General features: G+C 36.2%; 1 protein-coding gene and 3 non-coding genes across 5 annotated transcripts; 1 reads left to right on the top strand and 3 right to left on the bottom strand.

Annotated features, from left to right (window-relative positions):
- Window positions 1-4,615: 4,615 nt before the first annotated feature.
- Window positions 4,616-4,780, bottom strand: LOC128532375 (U1 spliceosomal RNA). Its single transcript, XR_008361285.1, has one exon. It is a non-coding gene; the product is annotated as a U1 spliceosomal RNA (small nuclear RNA).
- Window positions 4,781-12,121: 7,341 nt separating this feature from the next.
- Window positions 12,122-12,286, bottom strand: LOC128532377 (U1 spliceosomal RNA). Its single transcript, XR_008361286.1, has one exon. It is a non-coding gene; the product is annotated as a U1 spliceosomal RNA (small nuclear RNA).
- Window positions 12,287-13,015: 729 nt separating this feature from the next.
- On the bottom strand, window positions 13,016-13,206 carry LOC128532390 (U2 spliceosomal RNA). The gene has a single exon (XR_008361297.1). It is a non-coding gene; the product is annotated as a U2 spliceosomal RNA (small nuclear RNA).
- Window positions 13,207-16,862: 3,656 nt separating this feature from the next.
- Window positions 16,863-20,196, top strand: tmem60 (transmembrane protein 60). Of its 2 annotated transcripts, none has more exons than XM_053505310.1 (2): window positions 16,863-17,006; window positions 18,758-20,196. In XM_053505310.1, the coding sequence occupies exon 2, from the start codon at window positions 18,778-18,780 to the stop codon at window positions 19,171-19,173; it is 396 nt and encodes a 131-aa protein (XP_053361285.1). In that variant the 5' UTR covers window positions 16,863-17,006; window positions 18,758-18,777; the 3' UTR covers window positions 19,174-20,196. The 2 variants fall into 2 exon arrangements, with proteins under 2 accessions (XP_053361285.1, XP_053361284.1); XM_053505309.1 differs by having other exon boundaries at window positions 16,863-17,002.
- The last annotated feature ends 1,998 nt before the right edge of the window (window positions 20,197-22,194 follow it).

Below are 22,194 nucleotides of genomic sequence, written 5' to 3' on the forward strand. Positions count from 1 at the left end.
TGATGGTATAGTATGCAAAGTGAACACAATACACTCAAAGCATTTATTGTCTGTCTATTAACAGATGGCATTGATGAGATGTGGTACATATTAGTCAGCAATGTGGATTTGCCTGCTTCACATCTGGAGGCAAAAGCCTATAGGGATTCAACAAGGCTCTACCAACTACAATTCCAGGTATGCCCATCTAGTTGGTATACTTGTAACAAAGGAAATGTGTGATCCTGTCATTACTCTTGCATTTCATTTTACATTCAGGTTGTCACTTTTACCCACTGAGCAGAAGTGTTTTCGGGGCCTCGAGTGTGACCCTCTGCACAAGGTGTTTGAGCTGCTCGCTGGAAATGTTTTGCCAGATTTGCTGAGAGGCTTGACCAACATCTTCAGGACTGTGTGGTTGTAGGTATTCTTTTCACATTTACATATATTTACATTTACATTTCACCTGGTGGTGGTTTTAATGCTATGGTTGATTGGTGTAGACATCATGTATTAATCAGAACAACAAAGTACTAAAATCTATTCTAATTTAGTCTTGAATATACTGGCCTATATTTGATTATAGTTTATAGACCTTCAGCAATAAAGCTGTCCAGAGTCGGGCTGCTCGATTATGGAAAAAAATCATGATTGAAATCACGATTATTTTACACAATTACTTATTGACTTTAAAAATGTTTTTTATTAAACAGAACAGTGAATTCTCCTTAAAACAGATTAAGATGGAAAACTTATTCACTCCCATAATCTTTTGAAAACAAGTAATAAATAAAATATAAATATTAAATAAAACAAATAAATTATAAATAGTAAATTATTATTAATGGTTCGATAGCAAAGCATAACGCTTGTCCAAAATATTTATCATTTTCCTGAATCCTTTGTTCTCAACCATGCTAATAGGGCACATGTCTTTGGCTAAAAAGTATGCAACGGCATCTGTTATTTTTTTTGTTCCTTTCTGAGCTGGATGGATACGGAGTTGCACTGAAGAGCGTGTCTTTAATGGATGACTGTGTTGCAGAGGATGTTCTTTGTTTCTTTATTAGTTGGTCATATGTCGGTCTGTGTTTAAATTTAAAATTGTTAAAAACCAACCGGTGCCGACACAACCGCGTAGCGAATCTTGTACCTAATATGTTTTTGATCCATGTCCACTTCTTCGAATCCAAACTGTTCCCAAACAACAGAATTGCTTCTACCTCTTTTTTTGACCAAAGACTTCTGTGGCTGCTCTTTTTCTGCCATCTTCACTCGCGCTAATTTTTAAATGCGATCAGATACCACATATGCAACTTCTTCGCTGACAGTATAGAGTAATAGTTTGGGCTTATGGAGGGGCGAAAGGGCGGATGCGCGCGTCAGAACGCAGGTCAGAATAACTTTAAAAAAAAAAAAAAAAAAAAAAAAAAAAAGTGAAATCGTTTTTCTCGATTATACCATTTTTGTGATCGTTGAGACCCGAAATCGAAATTCTTTTAATTAATTGCGATTAATTGCACAGCCCTAGTCCAGAGTACTGTTCTGTATATTATAAACGTGCTTAACCCTAGGATACTTGAAGTGCTTGAGATTCTTTTTCTTTCAACTCTTTGTTTACCTGCTATGAAAAAAACCCAACCATAGCTATATGAGCAGTGTACTCGTATAGCAAATATATAAGTAATAAATTTAGTTATTAAATGTCATTATACCCTTTGAGCCAGTCACTGACAGGACCACTGTACCAAAATATTTATATACTGCGTGGTCAAAAAATAAAGTAATATTTTGTTGGATTTTTTTCTTTTTTGTCCCAGTTCCACATGACTTTTGTTTTCCAACATCTAATTTTTATGCTCCCTGACAATTTTTTTTTTTTTTTCCTTTTTTATTTCTGGTTAATCAGAAAACAAGCAACTATCCAGTGGTTTTCTTATCACACATTGTCCATTTCTGAGCCTGAGAGTTATTCTGGTTTGGTACAAGTGGAAATCTTTGTTTCCCTATTAAATATTTTTAATGATTCAACTTTAAGTGATCTTAGACCCCCCCCCCCCCCCCCCACCCCCAACATAACCAAATTTTTTCTGCAGAGTTGATGGTTCGGCATGGGCCTGGTAGGTTTTTAATAATCTATTGAACAGTTATGAAACTGATTAGTCATTTTAATCTTTGATTTGCTTACCGCAGTCCAATAATTTGGCACTTTTGAAAAACTGTTTTTTTTGTTTTTTTTTTAGCCAGGCAGTGTAAATGTATGTATTTATATTTGCTGCTATGGAGTGATATCCCGGACAATATTCAAAAGGAATTGCATTTGCGCTTCCCATATGTAGACGCACAAAGTGTACCATAATTCAAATGCAATTGCAAACTTTGCATTACCGTTTGCTGTTTCGCCTTCGTGAACACACACTGACTGCCAAATTTCAAATAAAAAAGAAAAGCCCATTTGTATTTCCCATGTCTTACAAGTCATGAACCTTTCATATTTAAATAGCAAAATCGATGACCACGTTTGCTTTTTCACTTTCTCTGCGTCACGTGTTTAAAGGCAATCGCTAATCCATTTGCAATTGCATTTTCAACACATTACACAGAAACCTGTCAATCAGCGTCAGAGGTGGGTCTATAGGGGTGGGATTGTGTGGGGAGTGACGTCACTCGCAGTCGCCGACCAAGAGCAATGGAGGTGACCCGCAGTAGTTATGTGCTAAAATGCCCCCTGTCACAGATTGCACCCCCACAAAATCTCTATCAAATATATTAGGACATCATAATGAAAAATGAATCTTATCAAATATATTACTATTATAATTAACCCTAGGCACGTGACAATACACAAATTTTTTTTAAAGGAAAAGGCCAACATTTTATTTAATATATTTTATTATTTGAGCATTGGTCCCATTCTGATTGGCACTTATTTTTAATGTATTCATTTAAAATTGGTTTTAAATCTGAGAAGGGTATAAAGCATTTGATTTTTTTTTTTTTTTTTTAAGATAATGCTTTGGCAGTTTTGTCCGCTTTCTCATTACCAGGGATTCCCGACTATCCGGGTATCCAAGAGAAAACTATGTTAAAATTATTGGCTTCTAAAAATGATACCTTGGTTAGGATTTCCACTATTGTTAAATGATATTTTCTAATGATTTTGAGTCAGTTTTTTGGTAAACCTTTCGTGATGTTTCAATGAATTTCAAAAAGAGCATTTGCTTCTGCAGTAAAAATTTAACTTTGTTCTGGGATGCGTACACCCTGCTGTAATGGGTTTGTTGCAAAGGCTGCTGCCACTTTATTTCCTGATTTTGATCCATCCGTGTATACTGGGGTATGCTGTGGTAATCAGCTTTCAATTTTTTTTCCATTTGGTGCCCAGGCTAAATTTCAAATCCTGTAAATGTAATAGAAAAGAGTCCAGGAAATGTTGTACATACAACTGTATCTTCCATTTTATAATTAGCACCACAACATACTACCTTATGCTCATTGATGTGTTTAGGTGTTGGTGAATTACAAACTGTGATACAGATCTCTGCTTTAGGGTTTTTTACTGCTGGGCTAGTCGCAACATGCATCCTTGTTGAAAACAACTCAACAGTATGCACTAGAAACACAAATGTGGTTATAGAAAAAAATAGAAAATAGAAAAAAAGCATTTAAGCACGTACTGTACCATAAAATACATTTCAATTAATTATGAGAACCTGGTACTCTGAACTTCAGAGGAAATGTAAATGCTTGTTTCATCAGAATAATTTGACAGTGGAAATCAAAGCTTTCAAAGAAATGTTTAATAGTGAAATTAAAAGAATTCAAAAACTGTTATCTCAAAGTGGTTTAGATAAGCATGAAGGCCACTGTACATTCAACAGATAAGCTGTACAAAATAAGCAATGGTGTAAATGGTAACCCTTTTAGGGCCAGTGGGTAAGCAGGTGCCTAAAGCTTGAGATGTTCTGCCTTAGCTGATTGAGCCTCCTGAGCATTTCCACAACCAGTGCTTTAAGTGCAAATCTGGGTTATACCACCAAATAATGCTTTGCCTAAATATCAAAAAATTACAAATTTGCTTTTTTTTTTTTTGATCATTTGCATGATCGTGTTATTTTGATATGTTGTGATGTCATTTTCGTTAAATATACACTCTAAATAACTAATTCTCTTTTGGATTTAGAAGAAATATCCAGTTCACAAAAAAAAAAAAAAAAAAAACCTATACATGTACCTTTTGGGGGGGGGACAACTAGGAAGCCTAAAATCTAAAATACACAATTGTGTACATTCAATTTAATACAAATGTACAAAATGTATACTGTAAACAATTATTTTAATGTATGCCATGAATAATCCACAACTATGAATCCAACTTTTTGTTTATATCGCACGTAAAAAAAAAATTACATTTTTGTCCGGAACGCATCTTATGAGTTTCATGTCACTCAATGTTAAACGGCTCTTTTCATGTGCGTCTCTGCCTGAATTTCCTTACTGCTCCTAATCGGTCTTTATTAAAAAAGGCATGGTTAACACGTGACGTTACAGTAAACACAAAATACATACTAATCACTACTATAACACTTACAGTGAGCGTAAATGACATTTATTCTGACTTTAGTACAATGAATATCAGGGGAGAGCGCGAACGCAGTCCCCCACTACCAGAAATTATGCAGTCGAGATTCCCACATTTGGGGAATTCGCAGGGGTCAGCACAACCGAGAGTGCAATGGTTGAGCCTCACCCTGGGTGAACCACCTTCTTGATCATGGTATCTCCCCTGCCAGGTAAGTATGAATTGCTATCCCACGGCCTAGCGACTGCACCACCACACACACTGTTTACCATCATGGTGACAAATATACCACTAACCGTTATACAAATATCAGAGTGTAAAACACCACAACATAAGAAGACCGCTAATAGACCAGTTATTTTATTACACGTAAAACCGCACTGTCGTCTATTTTCTTAACAACAAACCAGTTCCCATGATGCACTGCTTCTGAATCTATAATGAGTTACAACGTTAGAGAAACTGCTTCTAAAATTGTAGCATGACCTTAAACATCACAACAGTCACTCCAAGAGGTACGTTTTGCTCCGTTGTAAGCACAAGTCAGTAAAAAAATATTTTATTGAAATAGTTTTAAAGCCTCGCTGCAGTTAGCCCCGCCCCCACGGCATGCAGTTCAGTTATAGATAAAACAAAACCGTTCATTGCTTTCTTACCAAATAAATTAAGAATTGGATAGTAATTTGGATTTTAAATGTGTAGAATTTAAAAGCGTTATATAACAGTCTATAAACAAAGTGCTAAAAAAAATTAAAATTTAAAACACTTGAGCACGGATGTTTCTGTCCGACTGGCAAAGCGAGTCTGAAAACATAGTTCCGCCTGCCACCAATAATAATAGCTATATAAGCCATATTAAAAGTACATCTCATGCTCAAAAGTTTTCAAATGTACTATAAATTTATGCTTACATGGAGTTCACATGACCTTGTCTACTTGCGCAGTATAGTCAGACTTCGTATTTCACAGAAAATACACGACTTATTGTGGGTTTGTGATAGGGCTGCACGATGTGGGAAAATTGACACATTGCGATTATTACGGTCAAGATTGCGATACGATAAACAAGTGGTATGACTAAACTTGCTTATTATCAAGGAAAATGTACCCCCATTACTTATAATGCTTAAATTTAAATTTCTCAACTGAGATAGTATACAGTGCAATATAGCAACTAGAAATAAACAATGTTTTTAAATTAAAACAATTGTACAAAATTAAATAACTAACATCTTTACATTACATTAAATTAACTTTAAAAAAAATTTAAAAGTCAAAAAGTCAGATATAAAAAATACCCATTTTTTAAAAATATTTTTACATTTTGTCAAAACAGGGACATTTAAGAAGGTTGTAACATACTTTATTGGTATCCTTATCAAATCAATCACCATTTTTTAAATTATATTTTTATTGATATTTAACAACAAAAAAACAGAGCCAGATCAATATACAAACAACACCCACAGCAAACATTTAAACACAAACAATAATTTGTTAATATAAGAGTGAACATGGAAACACCCTAGGGCAAAACAGTTCAGTAAAATAAAACATAACAGAAAGAGTCATGACTGTTCAAGTAGATCCCACAAAGGGGCCCATATCCGCCAGAATAGTTCAGATTTGTTCTGTAAGTTGTATGTAAGTTTTTCCAATGGTAGAAGATTACCCACTTGTGCCAAACACATCTTTACAGTTGGTACACGAGATGACCATAAGTATACATTTCTTTGCCAGATAAGTAATGAAATTTAATAAACAATTTAAATCAGAAGGAAGATCTAGTGATATTTTAACAGGTATATAATTGGAGACATAGTGAATTTTCTAGCCAGTATTTTCTCAACCAGATCATGCACTTCATACCAAAAAGTTTTAATTATTTTCTTACACTCCCAGAATAGATGCATCAATGTTCCGTTTCTGAATTAAATTTAAAACACAGCTGAGATACATTTGGATACATATTGTCGAGGCGTACATGGGTGAGATATGTTCTATATATGAATTTTAAGTTTTGTGCTTATGCACAGAAACTGAAGTTGATTTGTGAAAAACCTCCTCACATATAGAGAGCCATTCATCATCAGTGAATGATAAGCCCATATCCTTTTCTCAAACCTTTCTTAAAGGATTCAAAGGTGAAGAGGTTTCTGATAAAAGGGAGCCATACAGATAGGAAATCTGACCCTTCAATGCCCCTGGAGGAAGGAGATGATTTTCAACATCGGATAATTCAAAGCGGATTTTGCCCTGTCTCATTTCAGATTGAATAAAGTGACGTAACTGGGGAAATTTTTAAAAATCTGTTCTAGGAAGTTTATAATCCATTCTAAGTGTCTCGAAAGATTTGACATTATCTGTAAATAAATTGGCTAATTTTAAAACACCTTTCTCCACCCAGGACCGAAGGCCAATATTAGCCAAGGAAGCAGGAAGGTCAGGGTTCAAAATGATTGGGGATTGCATGGTTAAATTCCCGGGGAGGTGGAGATATTTTTTTTTACATCTTCCCAAGCCAAAAGGGTATTTAATAACAAAGTTTAACAACTGTCCGGATCTCCTTAAAATTATTAATAAATGGAGATGTTAATGTTCTCGGGGCACAGGCAAAATATTCCATAGTGACCCACAAAGAGCCTGTATCATTTGAAAACCATCTAAGCATATGTTTGATTTGAGCAGCCCAGTAATAAAGCTGTATGTTGGGCAAAGATCCGCCTCCACACTCCCTTGGACTGAGGAGAGAATTGAATTTAATCCTGGGTTTTTTATTATTTCATATAAATTTACTGATGGCTGTATTTAGACCCTTAAAAAAGTTAGAATTTAAATAGCAGGGTATGCACTGAAATAAATAAAGTAAACAGGGAAGCACATTCATTTTAATTGTGCTAATTCTTCCAAAAAAAAGAAATTGGCAAAGAAGTCCACCTATTTATATCCTGTTTGAGTTTTTTCATTAAGGGTGAATAATTTTTGGAGAATAAATCCTTTAAGTCATGGGTTATGTGTATGCCCAAATAAAGAAACCCAGAGTCAGTGATGTGAAAGGGACACTGTAAATTAACATTCGGTGGGGCATTTAAAAACATGGCTTGGGATTTCCCCAGGTTTATTTTGTACCCACTATACTGATTAATTATCTCCAATACCCAAGGAATTGATGATTGTGGCTGCCTTAAGTATAGAAGGACGTCATCTGCATATAATGATATGCGGTGTTCCGTCCCACCTGCCTCCACGCCCCGGATTCCCCCTATACATGCGAATGCCTTCTCCCAAGGGTTCGAAGAACAAGGCGAACAGGAGCGACGACAGGGGGCCACTCACCATTTTTAATCTAATGATGAAGGAAAGATTAAAGAAAAGAAAAGTGTCCTTTAAACATTAATTTTAGAGTCATGCTAATAATCATGAAAATAATTTAAATGAGACATTTCTAGTGGTCTTTGTGACACACCGATTTCTACACTGTATTTCCATTTACTCTTAAATAAATCTGTTAACAGCTGTCCTTTCTAACGTACAGTTAAGTAGCTTTAAATATGAAAAGATTAATTTAACTTACCGATGGCCAAATGAAGTCTATGCCCGAAGCACTGGAACCTAATCCAGTGATTAAGCGCCACCGCTTTGTCTGTTGTGACTACGACCAAACCATCCTTACAGAGGTCCCATGCAGCCAGTGCCTCTCTCAAACTCAAAGCTACAGTATGTTCTCTCCGGTGTGATTGTCAGGGAAATACGATGTTTGCATGCAACGGCTTTTCAGTTCAAACTCATTGTGCGCAGTTAGGCTAATATATGTCTCAGTCGTCCTGCTTGACCAAAGGTCCGTAGGGGTTAAAAAGAATTTCACTGCAGTTATTTCAAGTTGAACCTCGGTACGTCACTTACTAAGACTTACAAACACCTCTGTAATAATGTGTTTTGTTCTGCTCACACTGGGTTGTGCTTTGTTTGGTCTCTTTACTACTCTTGGCTTTTAACCCCATGCATTCGTCATACTTTTCTCTGTGTTGCTTCAGGTGCCGATATAAATTTGTCGTGACTTTAGTTTTGCCAATCTTGCACAGTACCCCTTTATGCTACACGAGACTGACTGGTAATTTTTTACTTTGGCATAAGAAATGGCCATGCAGCTCTTAGAATGAATGTCTTGTTAGTCCGCGAATGCATTTCTTTATTTAATATAATCGCAACATTTGCTGTAATGTAATCGCATAGGCTGACATCGTGATTGCGGTATGATTAATCGTGCAGCACTAGTTTTGTGCAGTTTGGTTTAAGATTAAGTCGAAAGTTGGAGTATTAATGTACAATGCAATGACAAATTATGAAGTGTGTAAAAGCACAGGCTAACTATTTTCACATTACCACACTGACTCTATATAACCAACATTAGAAACCATTTTCAGTTCTTGATCATGATGATCTTTCTTTAACAGAGACGGGGGTGCACCGTTCCCGGAAGTACTGTGCAATGGTCTAAGTTTTATATCATATCATATTTACGAATTATAACGAACATGTTCTTGGATGTTTGAACTTTCCTTCGGAATTAAAGTACGTATTGATTTTGAAATAGAAGAAAATATTTTAAGCAAAAGTTAAAAAGAGAAAACGTCTATTACTCATCGTTGTTGCAGATATATAAATGGTAAAGGTTTAGTTTATTTATAAAACACATTTATAACAGCCGCGAGACTGACCAAAGTGCTATACATCCACATCATAACATCATAAAAAGGCTAAAAATACACAACACACACAAAAACTTAATAGGCACAGTGGAGCCTAGTAGGCCAGAGAAAACAGATGGGTTTTTAAAAGGGTTTTAAAAATATTCAAAGTACTGTAAGAGCCGTTCGGATAACAAATGGCAAGTCATTCCAGAGACGAGGCCCAATAACCAAAAAAGCATGGTCACCTCTACACTTGAGTCTGGAGTGTGGGATTAAAAGGAGGTTCTGGTCGCAGGATCTCAAACTTCTCAGGGGTGTATAATGGTGCAGCAATTCAGATAAGTAGAAGGGTGCTTGCTGGTGTAATGATTTAAAAAACAAACAGTAAAATTTTTAAATGAATTCTGAATTGAACAGGCAGCCAATAAAAGGCTTTCAAAAGCGGAGTCACATGATCCCTTTTTTTCTTTTTCAAGAGAAATTTAGCAGCAGCATTCTGAACCAGTTAAAGACGGGCGATTTGAGCTTTAGAAACACCATAATAAAGAGAGTTGCAATAATCAAGGCGGGTTGTAATGAAGGCGTAAATGGCCATCTCTAGAGTCTTATCAGTGAGAAAGGTTTAATTTTTGCGAGCGTGCGGAGCTGATAAAAGCTAGATCCAATCACGGTAGAGCTTTGTTTATCAAGTTTTAGTGCATTATCTAGCAGGAAACCTAAATTCCGAGCCTGTGAGGACCTAAAGGCTGATAGAGGACCCAGATCACGATTAGGGGCCTTCATGTGTTCGGAAGGGCCAAAGACTACATCACCTCAGTTTTCTTTTCATTAAGGGATAAAAAAAGTTATGAGATAACCAAGATTTAACTTTATCTAAACAGAATAAAGTAGTCATGGCCAAGCCATCATTTTTCTTAAAAGGTAAGTAAATTTGCGTGTCCTCAGCGTGAAAGTGGAAAGATACCCCATGTTTCCTAAAAATAAATCCCAGCGATAGCATGTACAATGAAAATAGAGTGGTAGCCAGCACAGAGCCTTGTGGAAGACCATTGGGAAAAGAAGCAGTCGATGAGGAAAAATCTCCTATTTTTACCACATTTTCTGTCAGATAAAAATGACTGAAACCACTTTAAGACTATGCCAGAGAGACCCACCCAAGACTCTAGTCTATTTAGTAAAACTGAGTGATTATTAGTGTCGAAGGCAGCTGATAAATCTAAAATAACAAGTACCACAGAATCCCCCGTATTGGTGGCTAAGAAAATGTCGTTTAACACTCTCAAAAGAGCTGATTCAGTACTGTGGGCCACCTTAAAACCAGATTGAAAATGCTCAAATAGACTGTTTAAAGCAAGAAAGTATTGAAGTTCAAGAAACTATTTTTTTCAAGACCTTAGGTATAATGGAGATAGGACGATAATTTTTTAGAACAGACAGATCAAGTGAGGGCTTCTTTAGGAGAGGAGTGATAGTAGCCACTTTCAAATTAGTAGGAACCACGCCTGTTGAAAGGCATTTATTAAAAAAAGGACACTAGGCCCGATCCAGACGAATCAATAATTTGTCTTAAAAATCTAGGATGAATAATATCATATGGAGAAAAAGATGGTTTCAGTTTAGCAATAGTGTCTTTGAGTGTCTGAATAGAAACTGGTTCAAAAACCTTCCAAGATGCAGACAACGGCTGGGGAACAGGCTGCTTGAGAGAGAAAATAAAAGCTCCCAGGTCAGGTTTACTTACTTTGTCCTTAAAAAACCTTGAAAAGCTTTCACAAAGGCCGACAGAAGAAACTGACAGTGTTTCCAGTGGGATTAACAACAGAGTTAATAACAGAAAACAGCACCTTATGTCTAGACTGCTTATGCAAAATTAAGTTCGAAAAGTAGGTCGCCTTAGCCGATTTGGCGGCTCTCTGATAAGCCGATAAACCGTCTTTGAACAGCTGTAAAGAAATGTTTAAGTTGTCTTTTTCCATTTTCGCTCTGCCTTTCTACAAGTCTGTCTCAGTAGCCAAGTCTCAGTGGTATGTCACACTTCAGATTTAGGTTTAAGCTTAAGAGGCTTTAGAGGGGCAATTTCATCCATTACCACAAGCCAGGCATTTTGTAACAGACTGAGATGTTCGTCTGCATCCAAGTCTGATAATGGGGAGTCCAAAAATAGATGGGAGCAAGACTTTGTGAAACACTGACTAAAATTGATGTTAAACTAAGGGTAATAAACCATAGACAGAGATGTCACTTTAGAAGAAACAAGAGAAAGGCTTGAGAGACACATGGAAAATAGAACCAGCTTATGATCAGAGAGCATATAATCAGAAACTATAACATCAGTAATATCAATACCATAAGAAAGGATAAGGCCCAAAATATGTCCAAAGTATGAGTGGGACCTTCACCCCCTGTGTCAGGTTAAAAGCCTCCATTAAATTAACAAAGTCCCCCGAAAGAGGGTTTGACTGACAGCAATAGCCCAGCAATAAAAAACGATCAAATTTGGTGACGATGTTACCAATGAAGTCGGTGAATTGCTGAAGAAAGTCCTTATCCACGTGTGGAGGACGGTAAATCAGCCCTAGGCAAATAGGACCGTTCCAGTCAAGGTGGATAAATTGGGCTTCAAAGCTGGGGGGGATTAGGAACACACATGTCCGATTTATAAAGATTAAAAATCTTGATCGAGTATCCAAAAGGGACTGACGATCGTAAACTATAAGGGCGCCATAGTTTAAATACAACGCACTCAACCATTCTATTAGGCAGGAGAGCAATAAACGGCACGCCGACACAGGCGCCATCTTGACCCCTTTTTTTAGCCCAGTGTGGTAAACAAATGCTGGATAAATTCTGACTTTTGTACAATGAATATCAGGGGAGAGCGCGAACGCAGTCCCCCACTACCAGAAATTATGCAGTCGAGATTCCCACATTTGGGGAATTCGCAGGGGTCAGCACAACCGAGAGTGCAATGGTTGAGCCTCACCCTGGGTGAACCACCTTCTTGATCATGGTATCTCCCCTGCCAGGTAAGTATGAATTGCTACCCCATCGCCTAGCGACTGGACCACCACATACACTGTTTACCATCATGGTGACATTTATACCACTAACCGTTATACAAATATCAGAGTGTAAAACACCACAACATAAGAGGACAGCTAAAACAATACTAATTTTATTACACGAAAAAAACGTACGGTTGTCGGTTTTCTTAACAACGAAGCAGTTCCCATGATGCACTGCTTCTGAATTCCACGAGAGCTACAACATCCAGGAAACGACTTTAAAAATCGCAGCATGTCCTCGAACATCACAACAGACAGTCCAAAAGAAGACGCGTGTTGCCCTGCTGCAAGCAATAAGAGTCAGGAAAAATATTTCAACTATTTTATTAGAACTGTTTTAAGGCCTCGCTATAGTTAGCCCCGCCCCTCGCTCGGTATGCAGTTCCGTTTCAGCCAAAATAAAACTTCTTTACAAGAGCGAGCTATATAACCAGTTCCCATAAACAAAAAGAGTCATTTAAAAATAACGCGAGCGCGAAGATTTCTGTTTAACCGAAATGCATAATAAATTACGTACAGTTTGGTTAAAAGGCGTAGCGAAGAGAAAAAAATAACTAATCGTTTGTGTAAAAGTACTTCTGCTGTACTTCTTTCTAAACATATCGACCCTGAATAAAGCAACGCTATAACCGTCAGCTTTAACGCAGAATTCATACACAGACAGATTCGCTATAATAAGCTTTCTTTGACAAAGAGAGAGGGGGTGCACCGTTCCCGGAAGTACTGCAATACCGGGTCGATGCGTGGAGTGGACGGAGCAAGCCCCTATTCCATCTCCCTGTTCCAAAAATCAATTTAATATATGGTCCCCGGGTAGGGGACGTATCAGATATTAAACTGATAAGAACAGATACTACACTTGATCTTAGCCAAAAGGCCGAGAAGCGATGCCGTCAGCAACCAACAACAAACGGGGTGATTCTACAGATCGGTAATCCCGAAATAGGCAAATGCTCATTTCTCGTAATAACGTTTAATAAATCAATATCACCACATAATATTTACGAAAATTATATTTACGCTGAAATTACCAGACGAAACATGCTTTTTAAGTGTCAGATACCACTGAAACCATAGAGAGACGATAATGAATCCAAAAACTGTCCAATCAGGGACAAGCATACAAAATCCTCTTCACTACAACCCCATAATGGATTAGAGAGTTGTTTTTAAAAACAAAGCTTTAAATTTAAATTCAATCCTTTCACCGTTAACAACTAAAGCACGATGAAACCAAATGTGAGGAATTTAAAGTGATATTAAACATGACAGATAGTCACATTGCCACCTAGTGCCTAAATGTGACATTGCATGGGCAAATCGAATAAGAAAAACAAGGATAAAATGTAATGTACACAGGTTCATCACCTCCATGTAAAACTTTTCCATGACGGTTTCGTGACAAAAATAAAAACTGGATATTACCATTAAATAAAGTAAAAGGCTAGAATTAAACTTGTACTGAATGGAAATTTCACCAAAACTGCCTTTTAATACCACTTTTTTTTTTTTTTTACCTTTTTTCTCGTAGAACAAATGGTGAATATATAATAAACATGTTATTTTTGTTTTTTCTAAGATACAAAACGTTATCCTTCAGTACCAAATTTACTAAAAAGTAAAAGAAGTTCACACACGCGTCACTCACCCGCCATTTTCTAGCAGTAGTTTTTTTGGGCCTGCTTGGTCAAATACAGCCCTACCTTCATTTCATTTGTTGCGTGGTATTGCCCACCAAAATGCATCAAATTATATCTCCAAAACATAAAAATACAATTTATTACTTGCGTTACTTACATGATATTACAAGAATCTGAAGTTCTCAAAAAGCAATCCAAACCGCTTTGACATTTCAAATCTGAAAAACAAATTATACAATTTCTAACTCTTACAACTCACACACACATTATATAAACTAGCTGTAAATACTCTAACCTGAAGCTTAGCGAAATGTAGTGGTTTATCGAAAAATTGTAATCACCTGCTGCTCTACGGGTTTAATTCAAAAAAGCTCCGAAACTTGACTCAATCTTGTGAAGTTGTGTCACATGGCCTACACCACGTGAAAACAAACAATATACGTAAATTCTTGGAAATTTGTGGAAAATGCTGATCAAATGTCTGGGAGCATTTAAAACTTGACACCCCCCGCACAAGCATGCCTTAATTATATCATTCAGCAGTCAGAACATATTTATGCTAATAATGAAATCTTTTTCATCATTGAAGTACCTGAAATAAGGTAAATGCATAAGCCCTTTGTGAGATTATGAACTACCACCAAATGTGGATATATCAAGAAAAAAGTAATCTATTTAAATACGTAAAAAATAAGTGTAATATATGTAAATATTTATTGCTGCACAAGTGTAAATGTCTGAAATAGTTTACATAAAAACCAAACACCACTAAGTGATTGGATATATTTTATTGCAGTCATGTAAGTATTATTTAAGCCATGACAGTGCTTCAGGAGATGGTTCCCTCAATTTCTGCAAACCACTAGATGTCGCTGTACCTCCTGAGGTCAACGCTTCGAATAATTTTTGACACAAATTAAAAAAAAAAGATTTGCAAGGCTTCATTCTCTTATCACTAGGTTATACAAAACAGCACAGGACCAGATTTGGGAATCTTGTGGTTAGCAAAAGAGTTAACAGGGTTATTTCTGACTACCTGACCCCTTGGCTGCACGGTGGCTTAGTGGTTAGCACTCTAATTCACACCTCAGGGTCTGTGTGCATAGAGTTTGCCTGTTCTCCCCGCACTTGGTGGGGTTCCTCCGGGTGCTCTGTTTTTTTTTCTCAAAGACATGCTAATTAGCGTTCTCAAATTGCCCGAAGTGTGTGAATGTTAATTTTGACCGGAGGTACTACCATGGTTGTAAAATTGGAAAAAAAAAATACAATGGTAATTACCACTGATGTTAATTGCAAAAGGCTGCAATCTATTACAGGTAATGCAAGTTTTTCAATAATTTAAATAATTAATGAGATCATCTGTGCCATCATTTGGTGTTAGCCTAAAAAAACTCTTGACCCTGTAAGTAGGTTGCCACAAGGCGAGGTGAGCGATACGCTGAGGTCAACATGGTCCCCAGGGTTTGCTTTGGTGGAGGAGGTACAACAGTCTGGGCAGGCATCACCAGTCAGCGCAAAACAGATTTGGTTATTGTACATGGCTCAGTCACTGCACGTTCTTACCTCAGAGACATCATAGAACCCATCATCATCCCCCAATTCTGCCAGCACACCCCCAACTTTCTGTTCATGGATGATACATCGAGGCAGAATTGTCACAGCTCGAATTCAGGAAGTTGGAGTGCCTCATATGGTATGGCCATCGATGTCTCCTAACCTGAACCTCATAGAGCACATCTGGGACCAGTTAAAGCAGAGACTGGAAGATCCTACCCCACCCCCATGTAAACTGGAAGAACTGCGTGTAGCACTTGTGGAGTGGAACGCATTGCCTCAGAACATCATGAGGCTAGTGAGGAGCATGAGATGTCGCTGTCACGCTGTCATTGCGTCAAACACTCGCTACTGACATTGTCATTTTCTGTTATTTGGGGCTATCCCTGTTATTGTCTAAATTTTTGGGGTAATAAATATTAAACGAATAAAAAAGGTTTTTCTTCTCATACATTATTAGTAATATCAAAGAGATCTATTAAGTTCAAGTAGGCTTTATTGTCAATTACAACCATATACAGTTAGTACACAGTGAAACGAAAAAACGATCCTCCAGGACCGAGGTGCTACATGCAACATAAATTTACAACATAAATTAACACAGACACTAAACTAGCTAACCAAGAGGCCTAGTTAGCTGGCTAGCAGAGACAGGACAAAAAGACCTAACATAAATTACAACATAAATTAACAAAAACTAACTAGCTAAGTATAACTACAGGTTTTATAGACAACATAAAGTGCACGTGCAAATGTGCAAACAAGAGCAACAACAAAGTGATAGTGCGCAACCACGACATAACAGAACATAAAATATGGTGTTGAGGTAGTGGGTAAACATAAACATTCCTTAATACAGCAGCAAGAATTAAGAAATAAGTGCAAAAAGTAGTCCAGTAATGATCATTGTGCAAAAGAGATAAACAGTGAAGCATTTACAGTACAGGTTGGTGTGTACAATAATTTGGTGGTGTAGGTCAGTGGGTCTGCACTTGTGTTGATTAGTCAGTCCAGGCCCAATATTTTGAGGTAGTTGAGTTAAGCTGAGTGATAATGTTTGTGTGTGTGTTTGTGTTTATCAGTCCAGTCCCTTTTTGTTGAGGAGATGGATGGCTTGTGGAAAAAAGCTGTTGCACAGTCTGGATGTGTGTGCCCGAATGCTTTTACTCATTTAATTAAAATTAAGAGCAAATAGGAAAAGCACTCATGTAAATAACAATGTTCCTACCTTATTGTGAGTAGTGTGTGTATAATATATATATATACCGTGTATATAGGTACGCCACGATCTCCAATCCACTAAGGGGCGACTCTAGGTACGTAACAGGGTTTCTGCAGTGCTTCACCGAAACGAAGCAGAAATTAAGACGCTTTGAAAACGAATAAGCAGAGATGAAGCATAAATGCTCTAAATATTGATTAAAACACACCATATTTGTCAGTAATTTATGTTAAACTCGAGTGTGGAGAAGTGGAGTTTTTTTCATTTGGGTGGGTAAGACATTTTATTGCTGCTGCGAAAATTCAGGTTTATTTTATTGCTGTTAACCCAAAATGATGACGAGCTAGGTTGAAGCCTAAATGAACAAATTGACGGAATGTAGTGTATTAAATAGCACTATGTTTCTAGCATGTGTAGTGTCATGTATAATGTAGTAATATAGGGAACAGTGAGCCGTTTGGGATGCAGCCCTAGTTACTTAGTTATCTCGGTAGCCTGGCTAAAGTTGCTAGCTAGCATTTGAGCTAGTTTGGTTTGGTTAACTCAAGATATGTAATTTTTTTATTACGTCAAGAAACACAAACCGTTGTCATTCGTATAATTAAACAACCAGTGACCAGAATAAAATATAAAACATTAATGAGCTGGTTTAAGGACCGACATAAATGATTTTAAACCCAGTTTCCACTCATCTGTTTGCTATTCGTTCCATCTTATTAGCGCGAAGTAACATAGAAGTCCATGTGTTCCTACACAAAACTGTTTAAAAAAATTTTAAGACTGTTTAATGATTATTGAAAAAAGAAGTCATGCTATCAAAGTATTAAAAAAAACACGTTTAAACATATCAAATATTAGGCTCTAAAGTAAACGATCGGTGGTATTAACTAGTCTGTAAACATGTAAGTATGTCTAATTTACTTACCACTAACTGCTTTTAAAAATTTAGATAATATCTTCTTGGCCGAGGTTTGTGCACACCTGCCTTTTTTCTGTCTTTTTTTTTTTTTTTTATGTGCTGCTGCAATGTTTGAAGCAAACTATTATTAAGAATGTCTAAAACTGAGAACAGTGCTCTGCTGCCCAAAATAAGGTCCATGAAGACCAGGGGATGTTCACCATGCGTCATCATTTAAATAGACCATGTCTAACAAACAGAAGCATGCTTAAATATCTCAAAAAGGAACACATCATCTAAAGAAATTTAAGAACAGAATGAGAAACAATCTAATTGACAGTATATTAAAGTATTAGTCTGGTAGGGGTCACCAACCATTTCTAAGGCTTTGGGACTTCAGCAAACCACAGTGAGAGCCATTATCCACAAATTAAGAAAAGTTGGAACAGTGGTGAACCTTCTGATGAAGGGCTGGCCAACCATAATTACTCCAAGAGCACAATGACAACTTATCCAGGAGCTCATAAATAATCCCAGAACAACATCTGAATAACTGCAGTTGCCTCAGTTAAGGATGGCACAACCAGTTATTAGGTTAAGGGGCAATTACTTTTCACATAGGACAATGCAGGTTTGGACATTTTTTTTTCACTTAAAATATGAAATAATCATTTAAAAACTGCATTTTGTATTTACTTAAATTATCTTTATGTTATTATAAAATGATTTAAAACATTTAAGTGAGACAAATATGCCGAAAAAAAAGATAAGAAAGTGTGCAAATATATATTTTTACAGCATGGTCAGGTATTCACAAATTGTTGCCCCTGTAGTGTATAGTAATCAATCATTGCAGATCCTCTGATTTAGTTTCTTCAGTTATATGCATTCATGTTAACTATTTAGTTAAGGTCTCAGTAAAAGGATATTAGGACTATTAATAGAAATTATATACAAGAAAAGTATATCATTTGTCCTAATTAAGGTCTCTTGTTGAGCACCTGTGTCCACCTATGACGTTCTGTGTAGAATTTCATAGGTGGCCCAGGTCTTGGTAACTATATTGCAAGTAGGAATCATCTAATGCTTCTTCAATCTTAAAAAGTATCTTCATATTCTATTTTAGGTCTAAATTAGTCTCTCTGGATGAGCATGTCTCTTGCACAGCGAGTGCTCCTCACCTGGATCTTCAGCCTCATCTTCCTTATCATGCTGGTCCTCAAGTTGGATGACAAAATCCACTGGAACTGGTTCCTCGTCTTTCTTCCCGTCTGGACCTTTGACACCATTCTCCTGCTCATGCTCATTGTGAAAATGGCCGGGCGCTGTAAGCCGGGCTTTGACCCACGCAATGCAGCTGACAACCTGAAGAAACGAGTTTGGTACCTGGTGGCCATTTTGTTAAAGTTGGCCTTTAGTCTGTTGCTGTGTGCAAGGCTAGAGCGTCTGACTGAGATCTGGCTGAGTTTAATTTGTATCCCGCTGTGGGCTCTTCTTGTCGGAGCCATGGTAGAGCTTGGCTACAATGTATTTCACTTCTGAAAAGACTTAGCAGGAAGTTGTAAATATAACTTGTGTACTATATAACAGATTTATTTATAAGTGTCCACCTGGATTAAAATAACAGCTGTTCCTAAAGACTGTAAAGCTTAATTAATGGACACATTAGTGACTGATGATGATGGTAAATGTTGCAAGTAGCAGGTACTACATGCCTACATTTTATTTTTTTCTGTGTTTTGGAAAACAATTTCCCCATTTACTACCAAATGCAGGCAATCATCCAGGACGTATTTGATATTTTAAGCAGTTTTGACATTCATTTACAAGATGATGAGGTAACAGGTAAACAAACTTTATAGCTACCAGTTTAGCATTCTGCAAAATGGGATTAAAATCATACTGCCTCAAATGTTAATAATTTCCCTCAGTGATGCCTTTTTATATACAAAAAAAAAAAATCTAAACTAACTGTAATTGTATCATCATATGAATGATTACTAACTGCAATTCTGTATTCCTGGATGCTAAACTGGATGCAATAAACCTGGATTGGCAATGTAAGTCTGCCACTGGAGCTGCATGGTGAAACAAACAGGCTTTGAATATCAAACATGTCTTGGATTAACAATTGTATTTGGGATAAACAAAACAATTGTGTATGGTTATTGTTATGTGTTTGGAGATTCCTCCATGTGGAAATCCTGTTGAGTTTTAAGTATTGTAAATTCACACCTGTTTAATTTAAATAATTGTGCAATCATCACATACAAACTGTAAAATAGTTCACAGTTGATGATTCTAATGAACAGTACAAAACTCCTTGTCTCTAAATCGAACCATCACTTCAGTTTTAATAAACTCTAATCAATGTTTTGTTTACTAAAGACTGTTGTGTAATAATTTTTATTTATATATAGGTATGTTTGTTTGTACAACAGCAACTAAACAGGTTAGTTCCTGTTAGAGCTTGTGTTATAGAGCAGTTATAAATATTAATTCCCTCAGCTTCTCATGTATTTCCTTGAAGTTAAAAAAGCCAATAAATGCTGCTCATGTTTCTAAGATGTCCTCTGCAGATTTATATTATAGATTTGCTTCTGTCTGTTACAACACTGCAGAATCCCAAAAGGAACAATTATTGAATTCATTATTTAATCTTGGTTTAGTCTGCATTAATGTAAAATGTTGCATGTATTTGAAAGAGTATGGTTTTAGAAGAACTGCAGAATGGTTTCTCATTCAGGTCCAGTCTCCAGACACAGTTTTATCAACTGCTTATGTTTTGTTAATGTGTTTCCATTAGTAAAGTGCTTGTACTTTCTCAAGGACCCACATTCGAGTGATCAAAATGGTCTGATCGGTCGCAGAAAGGCCTTATCACTCAGCCACCATGCCTAAGGAGACAATTTTCTGCTGTCAACATTAGTTTCGATTTTAATGCTAAAATCCTGCTGTTATGAATTTAAGGGTTTGGTTATGTGGTGCTTAAATAAGTCATATTATTTTACATCACCAGCAATGAAACTGTAAACACACAAAGTGTTTAAAGACGCTGTGTGTTTCATCTTGCTGGTTGTCTTTATCTATGACAACGTGTTTGTGCTACATGAAGACGATGAATAATTTGTTCTCAAAGCCAAAAGTAAAACATGTAAAATTATCCAGGCTTCTTTTTATTTTTAGTACATTTGTCTGGGAACATCTATATTGTATTATGTAATAGTTAGGCTGTTTCATAAGAGCTGGGAGAAACAGATTTTTTTTGGACATTGTTGTTCTTCAGATTATCATTTGGTCATTCCAGACACCATATGTGGAAAATTGTCTTCAATGCACAGACATCTGGTTAATTGTGTGAAAAAAAAGTGTTAATTTAGTAATATGAGTATTAAGAGCAGACTTATCATCGAGAAGAATAATTGATGCTAGTTTTGTCTGTGACGTTACATGCATTTAAATGGAAAGATTTTTTACACTGGACCTCTCATTAAACAGAAATATTATTTGTCCTTTTTAGATAGTTTTCTCCTTATGCAGATACCTCTAATAACTATCATGAATATTTTTTTTCCTTTCTGTAAATGAAATAAATATTAACCTTTCTCATGGAAGAAATTGGTTTGTGTGATCTGTTGAAATCAACACTTCATTAGTGTTTCTATAAATATCTGGAACTACACAGAAAATTTTCCAGCTAATTTTTCATCGTTAGAGGCTTTAAGCCTTATTTGAGACATGGGTGGAGATTTGATGCTCTCCAGACTTTGGCTTTGCTGGAGTGTAGTGCTAACATTACCATTCCGCACAGGACAGTTTGGATAAGAGATGTTCAAGCCAAATGTGAAAATTCTTGTGCCATCAGTTATATTTCAAATATGGACACGTTTTGGAAATTGTAAGACTTTTTTTCTTAATCTAGTGATAAATTAAAAGATGCTCTTAGTTTTATTTTTGTTTGACCTTGCATCACTTCTTTTTCAATGTAAAATAATTAGGATTTCCACAATTTCCAACAATTTTGCTCTCAATCAGACAGAGATTTTTGCCTGGACTGAATACCCAAAAATAAAAAATAAAATAAATAAATAAATATATATATATATATATATATATATATATATATATATATACTTTATTTCAGGTTAACACAATGTAATCATAGTTTCTTAAAATATTCTTAGTAGGTATCCTGACTTCATTTTATATATAATAATTCACTACATTTCATTACCTTGCAATGCTCCAGTGGTTCAACAAAGATCCCTTTAACAATATCTGAACCTCAATTTTTTTCACAGGAGAAATGGAGTAATTAAAGCTGAGAAACCGCCAGAGTAATGTCTGCCTCAGCATTATCACTTCATTTTTTTTATTTTTTCTTCATTATCACTGCATTTTTTTTTTTTTACAAATTTTTTACAAAATGAGATGTACGTGATATATTTTATTTTACATTTAATATTTAAGTATATTTCATTTCATTAGGTAAAACTAATAGGTCAGTAAAGCATTTAATCCGCCAATCATGTGACAGAACCTTAACACGTACCATACATGCAT

The sequence above is a fragment of the Clarias gariepinus genome, chromosome 10 (genome assembly GCF_024256425.1).
Source record: "Clarias gariepinus isolate MV-2021 ecotype Netherlands chromosome 10, CGAR_prim_01v2, whole genome shotgun sequence".
Classification (NCBI taxonomy): domain Eukaryota; kingdom Metazoa; phylum Chordata; class Actinopteri; order Siluriformes; family Clariidae; genus Clarias; species Clarias gariepinus.

Excerpts from the sequence above, each read along its gene's own strand:
- tmem60 (XM_053505310.1), top strand. The coding sequence starts at position 18,778 with ATGAGCATGTCTCTTGCACAGCGAGTGCTCCTCACCTGGATCTTCAGC.